Source organism: Lissotriton helveticus, chromosome 3_1 (assembly GCF_964261635.1).
Source record: "Lissotriton helveticus chromosome 3_1, aLisHel1.1, whole genome shotgun sequence".
Lineage (NCBI taxonomy): Eukaryota > Metazoa > Chordata > Amphibia > Caudata > Salamandridae > Lissotriton > Lissotriton helveticus.
The window spans coordinates 1,341,030,386-1,341,049,224 of record NC_136061.1 but is presented as its reverse complement, the minus strand read 5'-3'; the positions used below and the strand labels follow the sequence as shown (position 1 = coordinate 1,341,049,224).

Below are 18,839 nucleotides of genomic sequence, written 5' to 3'. Positions count from 1 at the left end.
GGAATCTTTTTGACCATTGGGTTGAGGAAGTAGTCAACAAAAGTTGATAAAGGCTCCAAACGCGAGCCAATGCCCGACATTATAGGGCGTCCTAGTGGTGGTCTCTGTGGTTTATGTACCTTTGGAAGAATGTAAAAATAAGGTACAGAAGGATGGGTATTAATGAGGAACTGAGCCTCATGAGAAGTGATCCATCCTTCAGCAGTTGCTTCTTCCACTAGATGTTTAATAGTTCATTTGAGACATTCTGTAGGGTCTACTGCTAAAGGAGCGTAGGATTTCGTATCCTGTAGTTGGCGCAAACATTCATTGCGGTAGGTGGTAGTGTCTAACAGGACTATAGCTCTGCCCTTATCAGCTGGCTTGATAGTAATAAGCTCATTGGATGTTAAACAGCGTAGAGCTTCCTGTTCCTTCTTAGGGAGGTTGACAAATGAATTTGTTTGTGACTGAAAAAGTGAACTCATATCATTTTCAACAGCTTTTTCAAAAGTAATGACTTTCGCAGGAATGCCAATAGTGGGAGGAATGTAGGTAGAGGGTCTCTTTAACCCAGTGTTAATATCAATCGGTTCAGTGGGATTATTATTTTTGTTTGCAAAGAAAAAATGTAACCTAATTTTTCTAAAAAAACTTGGACATCTCTGTCTGTGCAAGAAAAGGATCTCCTGATTGTGTTGTCACGAAACCTAAGCCTCTATTCAGTAGAGCTTCCTCAGTCTCTGTGAGAGTATAGGAACTCAAGTTTATCACAAGACTGTCTCGTTGCTTGTTCCCGCTCCTTCCTGGGGTATTCTCTTCCCGCTCCTGAGGTCCATTGTGGGCAATTGTGGCTGTGGTCCCCAATGTACCTGTGGAGCTGTTCCCTGTCTTCTTCGGCCCCTTGCCCCTCCTCTGCCATACCCTAAAAAAGGCTGCATATTGGGGTCAAATTGACATGGTGGTGGGCCAAATTGTCCCATATGTGGTGGAAAAGTAGGTCCCCCATACATCCAAGGATTAGGCTGATACCAAGGAGGCACCTGGTTTTGGTTCTGGTAATTGTTCCTCCAGTTCCTTTTGTTGCCTCTACCTCGGATCCTCATTGCTTGACCTCCATTGCCAGAGGTGTCTGAATCACTTGACAGATCCTCAGAGCTCGAGGTGGCATAGTTCGAGCCTCCTCTACGTCCATTGCGATTAAATGGAGTAGGGACGTAGGACTCGCTGGTATATGGGTAGATCTTCTCTGAAGAGAATCTTGCAAGATCTTTTTTGCATTTTTCCATTTTAGCAAAGAGAATTGATTCTTTAAACTCCTTATTCTGCTTGTTGCTTTCATCATGACTGGTCTTAAAGAGAGGGCCCTTAACTGTTGCCTTTATTTGTCCTTCCAGAATCTGAATCTCCACCAAGATTTTATCTGCCACTTTTTTGGCGGTTTTAATGATTAAAACGAGACAGTCACGTGTGCACCTCCAGGCTATCAGCGACCAGTCCTTAAGGAAATCCTTGTCATTCAAGAACAACCTGGGGGCATTGGTCACTATCAAGCCTGTCGGAGCACAGTTTCCCAGAAGGTATTTAATACTACTGTACCAATTCTTAACCTAAGCAAAACATAAACTGCAAGACCCCCTTTCGGTCGACCAGCCCTTGAAGGAGGTGAAGGAATGTTAAAAAGTTTATATCCCTCTAAAAAATAGGTATTGTCAATAATCCAGGTCTCCTGCAAGCGGATAATGTCATATTTTTTAATGAAACATAGCCAAGCAGGGTCCGAAAACGTACTAGCCAGACAGGCTATATTGCATGAGACAATGTTACAGGAGTTATTATTATAATAGAGGGCTGCTGATAGTCTCCTGGGCAGCCTGTTCCTTTGGATCAAGATGTATAGACTCCATGGGATTCCTGAGATCTGGGCTGACCAGTCAATCACATGAGTCAAGTTGTCCCAGTGGTGCAAAAGAGTTGAAAAGAGGGACTTCTGGAGATACTTGAGGCCAATCAAATAGGGTTGGGGTCACTGGTTTTCTAGGCTGCAATGGCCCAGGTAGAAGCGGATAAAAATAACCTAGGGGCAAACTACTAGATTGAATGTTGCTAAAGTACAAAACAAGCAGAAGATTGACTTGTATAAAAGAAAAAAATGGCATACTGTGGAACTGGAAGTGGGTAACATGGTACGTATTTATATGAAGAAAGGTGACAACAAGTTTGGTGAGCCTATAAAAGTAGATAGAGTTTGTACTAAGTCGGTGAAAATGAATGGATTTAATTGTTGGAATGCAGAAGGGGTTGCAAAGTTGTATGTGAGCTCACCCACACACACATAATATGCTAATGTGGGGAACAAAAAATATGAATATGTGTGACCATTACTCTGATAGTCCAATAAACCCTTTGTCTGCAGAAGTTATCAACAAAGGTGCCTACCTTTAAAACTCAAATCTTAAGGTTTTGTAAACTAGGTTTGTATTTCTGATACATTACATTATTTTTGACTTCAGTTGTTTATCAGTTTTTATTTTGTATATTTTTCATTGGACTTATTTGATCTAGTCTTTTTTAGTATTTTTAAATATTATACATTTGCTATTACAATTGAAATGTATCAGGTGATTGTTTTCTTTATTCATTCCTAATTTTTCCTAATTTGTTCTATTACTTTTAGAGGGGTGATATATTGATTCATTTTGATTTTTCACTTCTTTCCATTAAGAATGGAAGTAATGCAGTATTTCAATTGTATTTTTTTTATTGGTATTGCCTTTCCTTTACTATGCTGTGTCCACAATATGGTATTGTCTGTGGAATGTTGAGATGAGATTCTGTCAGTTTAAGTCAGTTGGTGCTTTACTTTTGTCAGCCGTTGTCGTGTTGCACTAGGTGGTCTCTGTTTCATACTGGGCAAAAATAAAAAATTAAGTTTGTAACTTACCTGTCTCCTGTGTTTGTAGATTACTCCAGTGTGGTATATGTTTTCAGAAATAAAAAAATCGCAGATATTTAAGAAAATGGACGTTATTACAAGGCCAGAAATATACTTTTTGAACACTAAGATACAATTTGTATTTTAAAACAAATATCACATGATCTTGTAAATGTTACTTTTCTCACTGTATATTACACTACTAACTTTAAGTTTACTTTGGTTGGATGCTTCCTTACTGTGCCAGTACGAATTTTATCGCTGCTATCATCAGTACTCTGATGACTTTTAATTAACACTGTTTTTCTCTCATTCATTCATTAGCATCTTTTTCGTACAGCCCAGCAGGTAACTTAACTATTAGAAAATATGTCTTTCATTATTTTTTTTTCAAAAGGCTGAATTTAAACTCTGCATTTTTATCGCCTTCAGTGTCCTTTCCACATAGAGATGGACAAAGAAACATCAATGGACGGTAAGGCAATAGACCTCATTGTTAAAATATACTAAAAGAGTGATATAGAAGGCACTAGATATATTAGATTGTGTTTTAGTGGAGCTGGTGAAGAACATAACATACAATGTCACAATTGCTGACACTGATGTGAGACTGAAATAGATGGTACGACACAGCAGCAACCCTCCTTATTTGTGTGCTCGTGGGAGGGGAAATTAGGACCCCAGATTTCATGCTCATTGGCTAGCTGCGGGCTGGGTTGGAAAGTGATGGTTGTACACGTGACAATATGGTTTCCAAAATCATCTAATGTAAAATAACTTTTCACGTTCTTAATGGGCCAGAACAAACAAACCTCACATGATTTTGCTAACATTTACCAGTGGATAGGGGATACTGTTTTAATAATATGCATTTCCTCTTTCTTTACTGCTGACATTATTGAAGATCGATGATAAATCTAATTTGTAGAACTCATGGTGTTATACATCTGTTCTATTCACGTGGTCCCCCTTTAAATATTATTAGTCAAAATTCAATACACAGATGATGTAAAATGTAAAAAATTTAAATGCAAAAATAACTCTTGTCCTGTTTTTGATTTCTGTATTTTTTGACCCATGACTTACTTTGTGTAGTATTAAGGTGCTTTTTGAGCACATATCCTATAAATGCTTTATATGGATCATTTAATGAACATTACCTCCACCTTTTTCCTAGAGCTGGCATGATAGCCACAAGCCCATCTAACTATCTCTGGCTCGCAGACTCCTGGCCCGCAACTAACCTAATGCTAAATGTGAAACCTAAAGACACAGCTGTTAACTTCTGCACAGAAAATCATGATGGCACAGAACGATACTACGATGGTATGAATTTTTTTGTGGAAAAGTATTAGTGTGTTCCTAACTCTGAAATTAATTCAAATCGTGTTCTTAGTCCGGAATGAAAGCAATTTCAATTCTAAATAAAAGCTTAATTTTTCCAGACCCTGAGATCTTCATACATTGTCGAAGATACACACATTCGGTCATTGTTCCACTGTGGCAGTGGCTCAAAAACTATTTCCAACTATATCTTTTAGTACATAAAACAAAACTATTGACATGTGCAGGAGGACGTGAGAAGGTATGTGTGAGTTAAGTATGAGCAAGGTTGCCCGGTCAATGTATGGGTATGTGCACTTCTAAATAGGTAGGTTTTAAACAGTTTGTGTTACTGAGTTTTAGAAGTTCCGTATCTGCTGAGTTTGTGCATGTTTGTCTGTGTCGATAATGATATCAGTAGGTAGGTATGTGCAAAGTATGAAGAGTTCTGCATCTGTGGAGTCTATATATGTATCTATGCGCCAAACCTGAGGTGGATGTAGCAAGATAGCATCTACGTCTAGGGAATCAGTGCGTGTTTGTCTGCAAAATGTTAACAGGTATGCGTAATGTGTTTGTTTCGGGCACCATTCAGTGTTGTCAAAGTGCTTGGAGGTTGGTTCTTTCAAGTCGTGAGAAGACCCGTGTTTGTGTGATGTGAGCAATTGTGAGTAATTGTCCATGGCCGACATGTTGTAATGTGCATGTGTAAAATGCAAGTAGGTCTGTAGTCATAACATCAAAGCTGTCTAGTATGTGCTCGTCGTCCTTCTGGCTCGGTGTTTTGAGCGTCAACATGGCTGTATGTCATAATGAGTTTATGTGATGCATATGATCTGTGTATGTAAACTGACCGGAAATGCAGAAAGCAGGTCTGTATATGCAGTGACAACTGTTTTCTGTGTGTAGGCCTGCATATGCTGGGCAGTTTGTGAGCAGGCCTTTGTTTCCTGAGAGAAAACAGGTCTTCTTTATGCAGCTTATAACATGGCTACATTTATTTTTTTTGTTTAAGAAAGTTTTATTAAGTTTTCCAGATACATAAAATTAAAAGAAGATGGGAACAACAAATGAAGGAGAGGAATAGCCATAATAAAACATACATAACATATTTAAAATAATGCAATCAGGCAATAAATAAGTAAGAAAGTAGAAATATTATAAGTAAAGAAAGAGAGGAGAAAAAGGAGAGAAAGAGAGAAAGAGTAAAAGGAAAAGAAAGACAAAGAGAACGAAGGGAGAGGAATAATCAAAAAACAGAAGAGTGATTAATGTATAATAGGTTGAGAAGAAAGATATGTAGTGAAAGGAAGCCAACGAAGGTCAGATTTAATATTTTGAGAAATAGAAGAGGAGGAAACAGAAGCAATCCTGTGTTCATCACAAACAAAATTCCACCAAGTTAGTAAAGAAAGTTTAGAATGATCTTTCCAGGATGATAGAATAACTTTAAAAGCTAATGCTATAAAAAGGTCAAATAGTTTAGAAACAGAAGATAAAACATCTACATCGGGTGATAAGGAACCTAGAAAAACATTTTGTAATGTTAAAATAGAATTACATTTGAAAACTAACATGCAAACATTCCACACAGATTTCCAAAAGGATAAAACATTAGAACATTCATAAACTTGATGTGTTAATGTGCTCATTTCAGTGGAGCAAGACCAACATAATGGAGAAGAGGTTGGGGAGAATTTACAAATATTAACAGGAGTAATAATATAAAGATTGGGTTATACAGGCAGCAACAGAAGTTTTAGAAACCTTGGACCACAGATTATTCCAGGTTGTTATAGGAAAAGAAATGGATAAATCAGCTTCCCATGCAAGCTCAAAATGGGACTTAGATCTTTCAATGACATTTGATAACAATAACATATATACAAGAGCAACTTTAGGTCTGTGGGTCGAGAATAAGGGGAACAGAGGAGTGGAAGTGGATGTAGATGGTGTGTGAGGTGGAACGGGAAGAGTAGTGAGATGAGATTGTATGGCAGCAACAATAAGATTATATTCAGTGAGAGAAGAATCCACTAGTTCATAGTGAGTTTGTAAGGCATGAAAGGGAACAATAGAGTAATTGTAAAGCAACTGAAGAACAAAAATAATACCCTTGTCTTTCCAGTATTTCTAATAAAATGATTTGCCTTTATATTTAAGAAACGTATTATACCATACAGTAGAGGACAAAAACATTGAAGAGGAGTAAAATCCTTAGAAAATGTGTTATATAATAAGGTTTGGGAGTATTTTAAGACAGGGTTAGTGGATAAAAAGGTGCAGTTTGACATAAAAATTACATGTTGAAAAGAAAAATCTTTTAATAGGGAGTGTTCAAAAAGGATCCATCGGTGGACCGGGATATCTACAAAGTCATAAGCTAATGAAAAAGATTGTTTAATCAAAAAGGCTGAGTGATAAGTTCTAAAGTTTGGGAAACTTACACCACCTTCAGTCTTAGGACGAATGAGTTTATTTAAGGCAATACGTGGGTGTTTATTGTTCCACAAAAATTTGGTACATGTAGAATTAATTCGAGAAAAATGTACATTGGGAATTCTGATAGGAAGCATAGAGAGTGTATGGTATCTAACCTGTCCCACCAGGAGAGATACAAGGGGGACCAAGTAAGGAGAAGTGAGTGGATTTGATTTATTAATGCAGTAAACGTACGTTTAATTGTATCATTTAGGGATGATGAAAACCAAATGCCAAGGTATTTCATTTTTAAAGGACACGAAGCAAAATTAGTGTCACTAAACATAAATTGGTAGCATATAGAATTTAAAGGCAAGACTTCTGTCTTTGAAAGGTTGAGTTTATAACCAGAAATACTGGAATATAATCGAACTTCATTCAGAAAATGAGGGAGAGATTTAACAGGGTTAGACATATAAATCAATATATCATCTGCATAGGCAGATATTTTAGTTTCTACAGAGTTATGTTTGAAGCCAGCAATTTGGGAGTTAATATGAATACGTTCTAGGAATGGTTCAAGGCATAGGATAAATAATAAAGGGGAGAGAGGACAACCCTGCCTTGTGCCTCTGGACAGAGAGAAGGACTTGGAGAAATTATTATTAATGAAAATACTGTCTCGATGGCAGGAGTATAAAAGTTTAATATAAGAAATAAAAGAGGGCCCAAAGCCAAACCATTGGAGAGTTTGAAACATAAATTGCCAATTAATATGGTCAAATGCCTTTTCCGCATCTAAAAACAAGGCTGCAAGGGTAGACTTATAATTTTTGCCATATGAAATAATATTAGCAACCTTCCTTTTACGAAGCCAACTCGATCGGTGTTGATTAGAAGAGGAATTATAGTGTCAAGTCGGGATGCAAGAATTTTGGCAAAGATTTTACAGTCATAATTAATTAATGATATGTGACGATGATTTCTATCAGTTATTTTTATTTTTATTTGTTTTTATAAGAGTGATCTTTATCAGGTTTGGGTATTATAACAATTAAGGCATCCATAAAGGAACCAGATGCTTTGGCATCAGAAATAAAGGAGTTAAAGAGTTGGAGAAGCTTGGGGGCAAAAATGGAAGTAAAGGAGATATAAAACTCGACAGATAAACCATCGGGTCCTGGAGCTTTGGACTTTTTTAGGGCTTTAATAGCAGTAATAACTTCTTGAAGAGTGATGTCTTTCTTCAATGTGCTAAATTCATCAGGGAGAGATGGTGGTGAGGGGAGGCCTGAACAGAAGGTGGTTAAATTGTGGTCAGTGGGGAATGTATCATCAGAGTAAAGAGAACTATAATATTCATGAAAGACCTCAGCAATGTCCTCATCAGATGAGACTAGTTTGGTAGTGGATTCATTAAAGATAGGGCCAATGTTCTTACTTATGTTAGGACCTAATTTAAAAAAAAATAGCTAACATTTTACCGGCTTTGTTCTGACCTCCATGATATTTGAATTTAATTTTAAGCAAAATATTACAAGCGTCAATCGTTGCTAATTTATTAAGTTCAGTTTTTGCTGAAATCAAATCATGAAGGGCATTGGATGAGCGAGAGGTAAAATACGTGTGTTCTAAGCCTTTAAGTTTCTGCAATTGATCTTCATACTTTTTCCTTGTGGGTTTCTTTTTTTTTTACACAAAAGAGATGGTGAAGGCACAAAAAGCAGCCTTAAAAGCATCCCAGTTATTAGGAATGGAGGTATTCAATGGGTTATTGATATTAAAAAAATCACTGATAAAAGTGGTAGCTTCTTTAATAAAAATCGTGTCTGATAGCAAAAAAGTATTAAGTTTCCAACAGCTAAATTGGGAGGAGGTGAGGGAGAGGTCCAAAACAGCATAAACAGGGGCATGGTCCGATATAAAAATAGAACCAATTTCAGATTTTTGGAGAGAGGGAAGCAAAGATTTACCGACCAAAATATAAGCAATCTTAGAACGGGTGTGATGAGCATTAAAAAAAAAGTACATTCAAGCAAATCAGGATTACAAGTTTTCTAAACATCATATAATGAATGAGAAGCAATGGCAGATTGAAAAGCTTTATGAGATTTATCGGGTTGAAATTCACATTTGGACAATCTGTCGTAAAAAGGATCTAGCCATTGGATGAAATCGCCAGCAACAATAATATTATGGCAATCAATGGAGGACAATAGCATTTTAATGTCAGTCCAAAATTTGGGATCTGGTTTCACGGGACCATAAATATTTAGCAAGACTAAAGGTTTCTGTTGTACCACAATCTTTGCCATTACCCATTGTCCATCATCGTCATTTTGTGTGAATAAAATCTGTACTGATTAAGCTTTATGGAACAGTATAGCTACGCCCCCCTTTTTATTAGATGCAGGAGTAAAAACAACTTGACCCACCCATTGTCTTTTCAACTTAAGAGACTCTACATCATTACAATGAGTTTCCTGAAGTAAAGAAATCTGAGAGTTAAGTTTGGAGAGGTGAGACAGTACCTTTTGTTGTTTGACTGGACTCCCAAGACCACAGACGTTCCATGTGACAAAATTACACATAATGGAGGAAAGGGAGGGAACAGCACAATAGGAGCAGAAACACTTCAAGGGTACTACAAAAGAAAACACACCACAGGGAAAAATTACATAACAAAAAAACTGCAAAAAGATCCACATTACCATCATATAGTAACAGAGAATAAAAGGCAAAAGACAAGATGAGAGAAGAGAAAAGAAACAAAAGGAAAAAAGAAGAGAGCAGATCAAGGAATAACATCCAGATCTGTGAGACAAAAAGCAATCGACAGAAGAAGAGCAAGGAGACGCCAGTGGAAGTGGACTCCATAAAGAGAAATGAAGAAGAAAAGAGGTGAAGAACCTCGTAAGAAAATGAAGGCACACAGAACTGTAGAAAAAAGTGGTTAAGTGTATATGACAAAAAGAAGTGACATTCCTAAAAACGAGAAAAATCAAACATTAGCATAAACAATAGTAGAACTTGAAGGTAAAAGTTCATGCATTGGTATCCATTCCATGCGATGGTAGACCTTGAAGGAAAGATTTAAGTTTTACCGGATTTTCAAACAAACGTGAACAACCATCGTGAGTTATCTTGCAGAGACATGGGTGAAGAATTCCATATTGGATGTTAAGTTGGCGCATTTGAGGACGGAGGGCATGATTTTTAAGGTCCTCAGTGTGAATTTTTAACTTGCGGACTTCCTGTTCTAGTAAAGGTATCTTTGTAGAGACATCATGTAAGTCACTGACCCGTTGTTCCAGGTCCAATACCTTACCCTCCATAATAATCCATCGATCTTCAATCTGTTTCAATTTTTCGTTAGTTGTAGACATAAAAGGTTGAAGGCCACGGACTTCATCAAGTATGGAGTCTAAAACAGGATTTTGAGAAGAATGAATGGGAGAAGGTGGGTTATTTTTATGTCTTTTTTGGTGTGGTTCCTGTTACGGAGGATCTAGCAGAGTGCAGGTCACTTGCCATTGTGCAACAAAAGGGAGATCATCAAAAAGATGACAGGGAAATAGATGCAACAAGGAATTCAAGGTAGCGATACCAGCATGAGGTAAACTGAAGAGATTCAACAGAAGATCAATGTAAAGCATCCAGCCAATACAGAGTCTATAATCATAATGCGATCAAGGAAAAGGCGATGCTAGTAAAGACAAGGACACCATGTCAATTAAAGTCATTTGGTAGAGTAGAACAGCATGTTGGAAGCCAATATCATTTGCAGCAGACTAGAAAACAATAGTATATTATTTGTAGAGGATACAGCAGGATTGTTCACATAGGCGGATTAACATTGAATGAGGAGCACCATGTTAATCAAAAACCTTGAGGTTGGTTAAAATAGCATACTTAAAACCAGTGCCTGTAGTAGCAAAAGTGTAAGGCAACAGTACATGGCAGTATGGGGTAAAGCAGGGTTAACTTCAATGGTGTTAGAGACAGCAAGGCAAAACGGAGGAAAATAGACGCAAGCGCAGAGACCACAAAATGGCGGCCGCTCATGTCTGAGGTGGAAGAATTTCACAACAGCATTAAATGAGGAAGGACAAAATCCCCGCAGGTAGTCCAATGAAGGGTGCCAATATTTTCTAAAGAAGGCTATAGTAGCCAGTAGCAGTCCCAGAATGTCATGCACAGAAGAAAAACATCGTTATATTGAGGAGTTGAAAAGAATGCGAGTACGACGACCTAAAATGGCGGCCGCTCGCAACCGAGAAACAGTAAAATTGCCGCAGCTGCAAAGATGCTGAAAGTGGGTTGGAAGTCCTTCAGGAAATGTTCCTCGGACTCACCGCAGCATCCGAAGCAGAAGCCTGTCCCGGCATTCCTACAGAGGAGGCAGAAGAGGTTCCAGAAGTCCCGAAGAGTCCCGCACTGGAGCTGCCATTCTTCCATGGCGCGTAAGCCACGCCGTATAGCTACATTTTGAACGCGAAGATGACTTCACATTGCAGATAAGGGCTCTGCATGTTGAATGAGAAAGCTCACTAACAGTGTCATCTGTGGAAATGTAAGCTTAACTTATCCTTTGCTCCAACTACTTCACTAAGGGATTCTCCACTCGGGGAATATGTTTGTTATTTGTTTAGTGCATGGATTTCTTCTGATTTTGTTATGCTCTTTCTGTCATTCCCATGCTACAGAGGATTTAAGGGATCCCACGCAATTTAATACAATATTGCCTTTCATCCATGAAACAAACACATTATAATGATGGTGTATAACTAGGGTTTAAAAAACATCAGCTAACTGGAAGAGTGGTGTCCGGTGTAGGTTTTGAGGCCGGGACGAAAGTTTTACAGGACATCCATGTAACATAAATATTCATGAAATTATTATAAACTACATTCATTTACCTTATCAGTGGTTGCTGAGAAACCCCGTTATGACTCCATGCTAATCAACCAAGGTTGAACACCACCGATTCAGATCATCCACAGCAAAATGATTGATAACAATGTTTTCTTTATATTCTATGGATAATATACGTGAATCAGTCATTTAGCTGTGCTTTGTTTTAGTATAGTTACAACCATTTCAAGTAAGATGAGGGACCCTAAAAGCTTCTTTCAGTGTATAAGTGTAAGTATAAATCTGTGTTCCTAGAGGTAAATTCAACAGTGATGTCCTTAATATGTCTATTTACATGATTGATTGGATTAACACATTGAAGTTATGCCTTCTTTAAGTTATCATAGTGCACTGAATGGCTCAGCTGTTAAGGGTTGGCTGTGCCATGGATACAAGGCATACCTTTACGTTGAAATATTTAAACCCTGAAGGTTTCAGTGTATTTCCCCAAATATTATTGATTTAACAATTGGAATGTTTGGTTGAGCCAGTGACCAGGTAATCTGTGCGACAATATCAAAGACGCATTAGTTGCCTTGTATACACACTGTCATAGGCTTGAGATGGATTTTTCTGGCTCAATTTGGGTATTCTGGTAGGTTATTCTCCCTGGGCAGATTGCATATTAGCATAGAAATAATTGTTTTTTCTGTAAATAACTCCCTACCCCAGATTGACTGGTATTGGAACACTAGCAGCCTGGCAAATGTCGCTCCTTTTCAGTTTCTGGCTCTTAACTGAAGGGACTTTTGGTTGACAAAAACGGAGCGAGCCAAGACTCATCCAACATGCTACTGTTGATGGCTAAGGTGGCTGTTACCAAATGATAAATGTAGCTTTGATATCAACGAACAGGTAATATAACTTCAAATAAATTTAGGTAGCACCGGACTCTGATTATCTTGCAGGGAACATTGGTCCTCCACAGCATGGTCAGTTCAGATCGCTGCATAGGCTGTAAATGACTTACATTTTCCTGTTAGGAAAAATTATTAAAGATAATAAAGAAGAATATCTCGCCTGCACTGAATTGGACTCATGTCCCCGTAAAATACTAATGACATTTTGTAAACTTAGATCTTTAATAGCAGCAAGTTTATCAATTAGAACCAAAAACAATCATTCATATAAACAGGACTGGTTTGACCAAGATTGTTCACATGCCAACCAGAACCTAAGAAGGGCGCTGGGGGCATCGCCAAAAAAAAAGAGAAGTGCAATATTGCGAATAATATATGAAGGAACACTAGAGAAAAAAAAGGGCCATTTGCGTGAAAGAGCATTGGAAGATCGATAGCAGGCATGGGATGTAAAGATAGTACTATATTCTGGAGAACAGTAAACCAGCCATTTCTAAGGGATATAACCACCCCCATGGTTGAGTCCCAAGTCCAGCAAGCAGACTGGTTACCCATTTTGGTAGAGTTTCACTGGAAGAAGTGAATCTCGCCCTAGGAAGATGCACAAATAGAAAGACCCCATGTTTTGATGGAGTCCCTGTAGACGCATATAAGTCAAAAATAGCACTTTTGGAACCTATCATAACTCAGGTTTGCACAAGTGTTTCAAAAAGGTGCATACCAGCAACATATGCTGAAAGTATCATAGTCCCAATTTTTAAAAGAGGAAACAGGGGAGATGAGCAGTGCTTTAGACCAATTTCCCTCCTTGATACATCAGTCAAACTGTTGGGCAGGATATAATTGGAAAGATTAGAGACCTGGGTAGTGGAAAACTATCTGCTCACTGACTCACAGCTTGGCTTTACGAACAGTCTTCACTTTGGAGGAATGTATCAATTTACATGTGCTTGTCAGCAAATATACAAAGTTAAGAAAGGCCTCTTGTGAATCCTTGTGTTTCACTGACTTAAGCAGTACGTTCTACCTAGGCAATCATGCTGAGTTGATGGAAACTTTGGTACAGCTAATAATAATAATAGGGGGTCTTGTAGAGCGCATGGTGACGCACAACGGCGTGTCCCCGCGCTGAGATGCGAGCGTGGCCAGAGGGAGTGCTGAGGGAAAGGCCCGCTATCTGACATAAAGAAAAGTTTTTAGCTTGGCTCTAAAGATAGACTCTGTAGGTTCCAAGCGCAACGCTACCGGAAGTTTGTTCCAGCTGGATGCGGCAAGATACCTAAAAGATCTGCCACCCATCCTTGCTTTGGTCACCTTAGGGATGGTCAGGCGCCCTGATCCAGAGGACCTAAGCGCACGGGAAGGCTCGTATTGTGTCAGGAGACCCTGAAGCTGGGTGCCCCTCAGGATAATATTACCTTTCTATCGCAGCTTTATGGCCATCTGGCTGCCCGTGTTCATTATGGTGCAAGTAGAGAATGTACCTCAGTCTTTAGAGTTATGAGGGACATAAGACAAGGGTATGTTCTTGCACCACTGTTATTTTCGTTGTGAGAAGTTGGCCTGGTATATGATGTCCACAGTTCTGTGGGCACCTTGTATCAGTCCAAACAATCCCTTATGGTGATGGTTGTAAGTCAACCTTATAGACAAGCTATCCAAGCATGGACTAAGCAGCCTTAAAGGCTTAACTCAAGAGGGCACGTGAAGCCAGCTGTTTTACCATATGCAATCCTGTAATACCAAATGAAAGGACACCACACACGTTATATATTATAAAAATATATGTATTTATTCTCAGAATAATCCCCACTACTCTTTATGAGCAATGAAGCACAAGCGTTTAAACAAAAGCACAATATAACATATGAAAGTTGCACAATTATGGATGAGGCCGGTGGCCACTCAAACCATATATCAAAAAAGTGGTATAACAATCACTATTTGATCAGTGGTAAGGCCTAGGGCCTTGGGAATCGCTTGGACTACGAGGCTCTAACACTAGTTAGGACGGGAGTAGCCCGCGGGATTCGGGTGCAGTGCCTAAAGCACAAGCATGCACCAATGCAAAGTCATGGGTGCGTAAAAGTTATAGAGTTACAGTTCTAAGAGTCTTCCGACTGGACTAGAAGGGCAAAACCTTAGACTTAGACCCTAGAGGTGTAAACCACTACAGGAGCACCGGCGTTCAAGAGTTACCTCACCCACAGGAAGCGGGTGCACAGGTGCAAAGATGTGTCAGGTTTCGTCACGAGGATCTAGGGTGCCTGGAGATGAAGATGCTGCAGGCGTCCAGAAGAGAAGTGTCCGGTGCGATCCAAGGGTAGATCAAAGTTGTAGAGTACCTGAAAGCAGAGGGGACCGAGTCTGGGTTACTAGCCAGTGACCAGGAAGGAACCAGGAAGGGACCAGGTAATGTCGGGCACAATCAGGTTGATTTTGTGAAGCTTGTCTCCGCTGCCACGTGGACTCTGGGGCACCGAGGATGTCCAGGAGTGGATCACGAGCTGTCCCACAAAGGTTCTCGCTGTCAGCAGTGTCGGCTTCCAGATCGGAGTCAACAAGCCTTGGCAAAGGCAACCCATGCAGGATTCAAATATCGCTTCTTGACCGGACCAGGAAGGTCAGATCGGTTGCTCCTTTTCAGGGGAGCGAGGGCCAGTCTAGAACAACCAGACTAGCAAAGCAAATTCAAAGGTTCGTTGGTACTGGGGCCGCTAGCCAACTGGCAAGCGACCGGACCAATGCATCAAGCAGGAAAATGCAAAAGGGCCCCACGCAGCACTCGGAGAGTGTGGAGGGGTGAGCTTCGGAGCAAAAGCTGCTCGGGTCTGGAGCTTCTCAAACTCCAATGCACAGCTTCGAGGAAGCCTCGGATGCTGCACGGTCAGCGCTTCATATTTTTTCCAAGATGGCCGGCCCCACACTTCAGGTCGCCTCCACGGGTCTCAGCCCTGCATAGACTGTGGATCGGGCTGTTGGAAGGCAGGAACGCTGGGTCTTGTTGATCTCTGTTGCTCGAGTTCCGGCGGGAACTGCAACAAAGCAAACATCGAGGTGCTGGATGGTGCCTGTTTGCACAGGGTGGTCACTCCTTGACCACAAGGGAGATTCTTCAGTCTTCCACGTCGAGTGGGATGTCGAAGGGTCCAGAGTTTTGTTTCATAAGTTTCAGTCAGGATTATCTGATGTGCATCTGCACAGCTCCTACCTTTATTTCAAATCAAGGGGCTGGATTACCTGCTTGGTCCCTCCTATGGGTGGGACCCAGGAAGGGGGTGGTTACACCCCTTTCCCTTTGTCCAGTTTCGCGCCAGGACTGGGGCAGGATGGCCCCAGAACCGGGTTGACTGGAATCGGCCCAGGGACACCTTGTGTGCCCCAGGCAGTGTCTAGTTTCTTTCAACCCTCCCTGCTACAATCCACTATCTCCTGTCTGGGGTGGTGTGACACCTCCCTGTGACGGGAAACCCTTTGATCAAGCATCCTCTGGCAAGTTCCGGTCAGCAGCAGGAGGCCAGACTCGTGTCTGTGGCAGCAACATCCATTTTGTGATGCTGGGGCTCTGGTTAGGATTAACCGCGTTTTCAGTAAGTAACATGTCTTCTCCTCCAAGAGGGGTGGGATTCTGCCCCCGTTGTCAGAACTGGCAAGGGGGTAGTATTCCAAGTTCTATGACACCAAACACGACATGTTTTGATAAAGCCAAACCAGAGTTGCAATAACCGTAAGGATTATAATGCACTTAAGAGTATATGGTATGGCAGTATCACTAGAACAGCTATAAGGAAATGATTCCGAAAGCTGCAGAAAGGCTCAGCTCATGCTAGAGCACCATCTCACATAAAACCAAGCACTCTGCCTCCAGGACTGTCAAGGCCTGCCATAGGAGTGGCTGATAGGTATATATGTGTCCAGATATAGGTTTAGATATAGGTATACTATATCTAAGCAAGGGGTGATTACACCACCTTGCCCCAGCTGAGTGATCAGCCAGTTGTGTCGATTTAAGTACCAGCCAGGGGTGGCAAAATATATGCTGCAGCCCCTGGTAGGCCTTGGATGCATCTATGCCCTGGGCACCTATAGTGCACTGTACAGGGGCTGACAAGATGTCCAGTACCAAATTGGTGATGTACCTAAAGTACATGTCTGTGAATTTAGAGAGAGAACAGCAGGCTGTGGGTCTGATTAGCAGGCCCAAAGCCACATTAAGTCGAAAACCAGTGAAGGAAAAAGCAAAAATTGGGGTGACCATAGGATAGCAGACCCTACTCTCCTACATAACCCCCCCAAACGCAGGGACATTAAACTTAACCTTGACCAGATAAGTCTTCATGTTCAAAGTGGAAATACCTGGAGAGACCATCTGCATTGCCATGGTCAGTCCCTGGTCTGTGCTCCACTGTAAAGTCCATCCCCTGTAGGGAAATGGACCACCTGAGCAGTTTGGGATTTTCACCCTTCATCTGATTGAGCCACAAGAGGGGCTTATGGTCTGTCTGAATTAGGAAGTGAGTGCCAAACAAGTATGGTCTCAATTTCTTAAGGGCCCAAACCACAGCAAAGGCCTCCCTCTCAATGGCTGACCAACGTTTCTCTCTAGGGGTCAGCCTTCTGCTAATGAAAGCAATGGGCTGGTCTTGACCATCTACATTAAGTTGTGAAAGCACAGCTCCCACTCCCAACTCAGAAGCATCTGTTTGGACAATAAACTCTTTGGAGTAGTCAGGACTCTTCAGGATAGGTGCAGAGCACATGGCCTTCTTCAGGTCATCAAATACCTTTTGACAGCTAACTGTCCACTGAACCTTTTTGGGCATCTTCTTGGATGTCAAATCATGTAATGGTGTCACAATGGACCCATAGTTCTTTACAAACTTCCTGTAATACCCAGTCAGGCCCAAGAAGGCTCTGACTTGTGTCTGGGTCGTTGGAGGAGCCCAGTCCTATATGGCCTGGATTTTGCTCTCCAATGGTTGAACCTGACCCCCACCTACTAGGTGGCCCAGGTACACAACCTTGCTCTGCCCTATCTGGCACTTGGTAGCCTTGATAGTCAGGCCTGCCTTTTGCAGGGCCTCCAGAACCTTCTTCAGGTGGATCAGGTGATCCTCCCAGGTAGAGCTAAAGACAGCAATATCATCTAGATATGCTGCACAAAAGTCATCCAACCCAGAAAGGACTTGATTCGCCAACCTTTGGAAGGTGGCAGGTGCATTCTTCAAACCAAAGGGCATCACCACAAACTGATAATGTCCACTGGGGGTAGAGAATGCTGTTTTGGCTTTAGACACCTCAACTAACCTGATTTGCCAATAGCCAGCTGTCAAATCAAATGTGCTCAGAAATTTGGCTGAAGCCAACTTATCAATGAGCTCAACTGCCCTTGGAATGGGATGAGCATCTGTCCTAGTGACAGCATTGAGACCTCTATAGTCCACACAAAATCTCATTTCTCTCTTTCTATCTTGGGTATGAGGTTTTGGCACAAGGACTACTGGGCTGGCACAGGGGCTCTCTGGTGGCTCAATCACTCCAAGTTCTAACATTTCTGTACCTCAGCCTTTATACAATCCCTGACATGGTCAGGTTGCCTGTAGATTTTATTCTTCACATGCAGACTGTCACCAGTGTCCACCTCATGGGGGCACCAGTTAGGTTGCCTGGGTGTAAGTGAAAACATGTGTCTATGGGCTTGCAAAACCTGTCTGCAGTCCATCTGTTGCTGGTCAGTGAGGCTGTCTGCCAAGGCTACTCCATCTACTGAGCCATCATCAGGGTTTTGGGAAAGCAGGTCTGGGAGAGGGTCACTCTCTTCCTCCTGGTCCCCACCTGTAGCCATGAGCAAGCCTATGTCTTCCCTGTCAACAAATGCTTTCAACCTGTTTACATGGAGCAGCCTGTGGGGGCTCCTAGGGGTGCCAAGGTCCACCAAGTTGGTGACCTCTCCCTTCTTTTCCAGTATGGTGTGGGGTCCAGACCATTTGTCTTGGAGGGCTGCTGAGGCCACTGGCTCCAACACCCACACCTTCTGCCCTGGCTGGGACTCAGTCAGAACAGCCTTTTGGTCATGCCAAGCTTTCTGTAATTCTTGGCTGGCCTCCAGGTTTTTGGATGCTCTCTCCATGTACTCAGCCATCCTGGAGCGGAGACCAAGTACATAGTCCACAATATCAAGCTTATGCTTTTTGAGAGGTAACTCCCATCCTTCCTTCACAAGACACAATGGACCCCTCACAGGGTGGCCAAACAAAAGTTCAAAAGGGCTGTAGCCAACCCCCTTCTGTGGGACCTCTCTGTAAGCAAAGAGCAAGCAGGGTAAAAGGATGTCCCATCTTCGCCTAAGCTTTTCTGGTAAACCTTTTATCATTCCCTTGAGGGTCTTGTTGAATCTCTCCACAAGC

The 18,839-nt window shown here is 41.2% G+C and overlaps 1 protein-coding gene across 1 annotated transcript in view; it reads left to right on the top strand.

Moving 5' to 3' along the window:
- The window catches only part of LOC144824966 (roundabout homolog 2-like), a 1,188,518-nt gene that overhangs the window by 1,009,856 nt on the left and 159,823 nt on the right, over positions 1-18,839 (top strand). Inside the window, exons 14-16 of the mRNA XM_078683904.1 lie at positions 3,239-3,262; positions 3,347-3,389; positions 4,092-4,240. Coding sequence (XP_078540030.1) covers positions 3,239-3,262; positions 3,347-3,389; positions 4,092-4,240 — 216 coding nt within the window. The remainder of the gene's footprint in view (positions 1-3,238; positions 3,263-3,346; positions 3,390-4,091; positions 4,241-18,839) is intronic.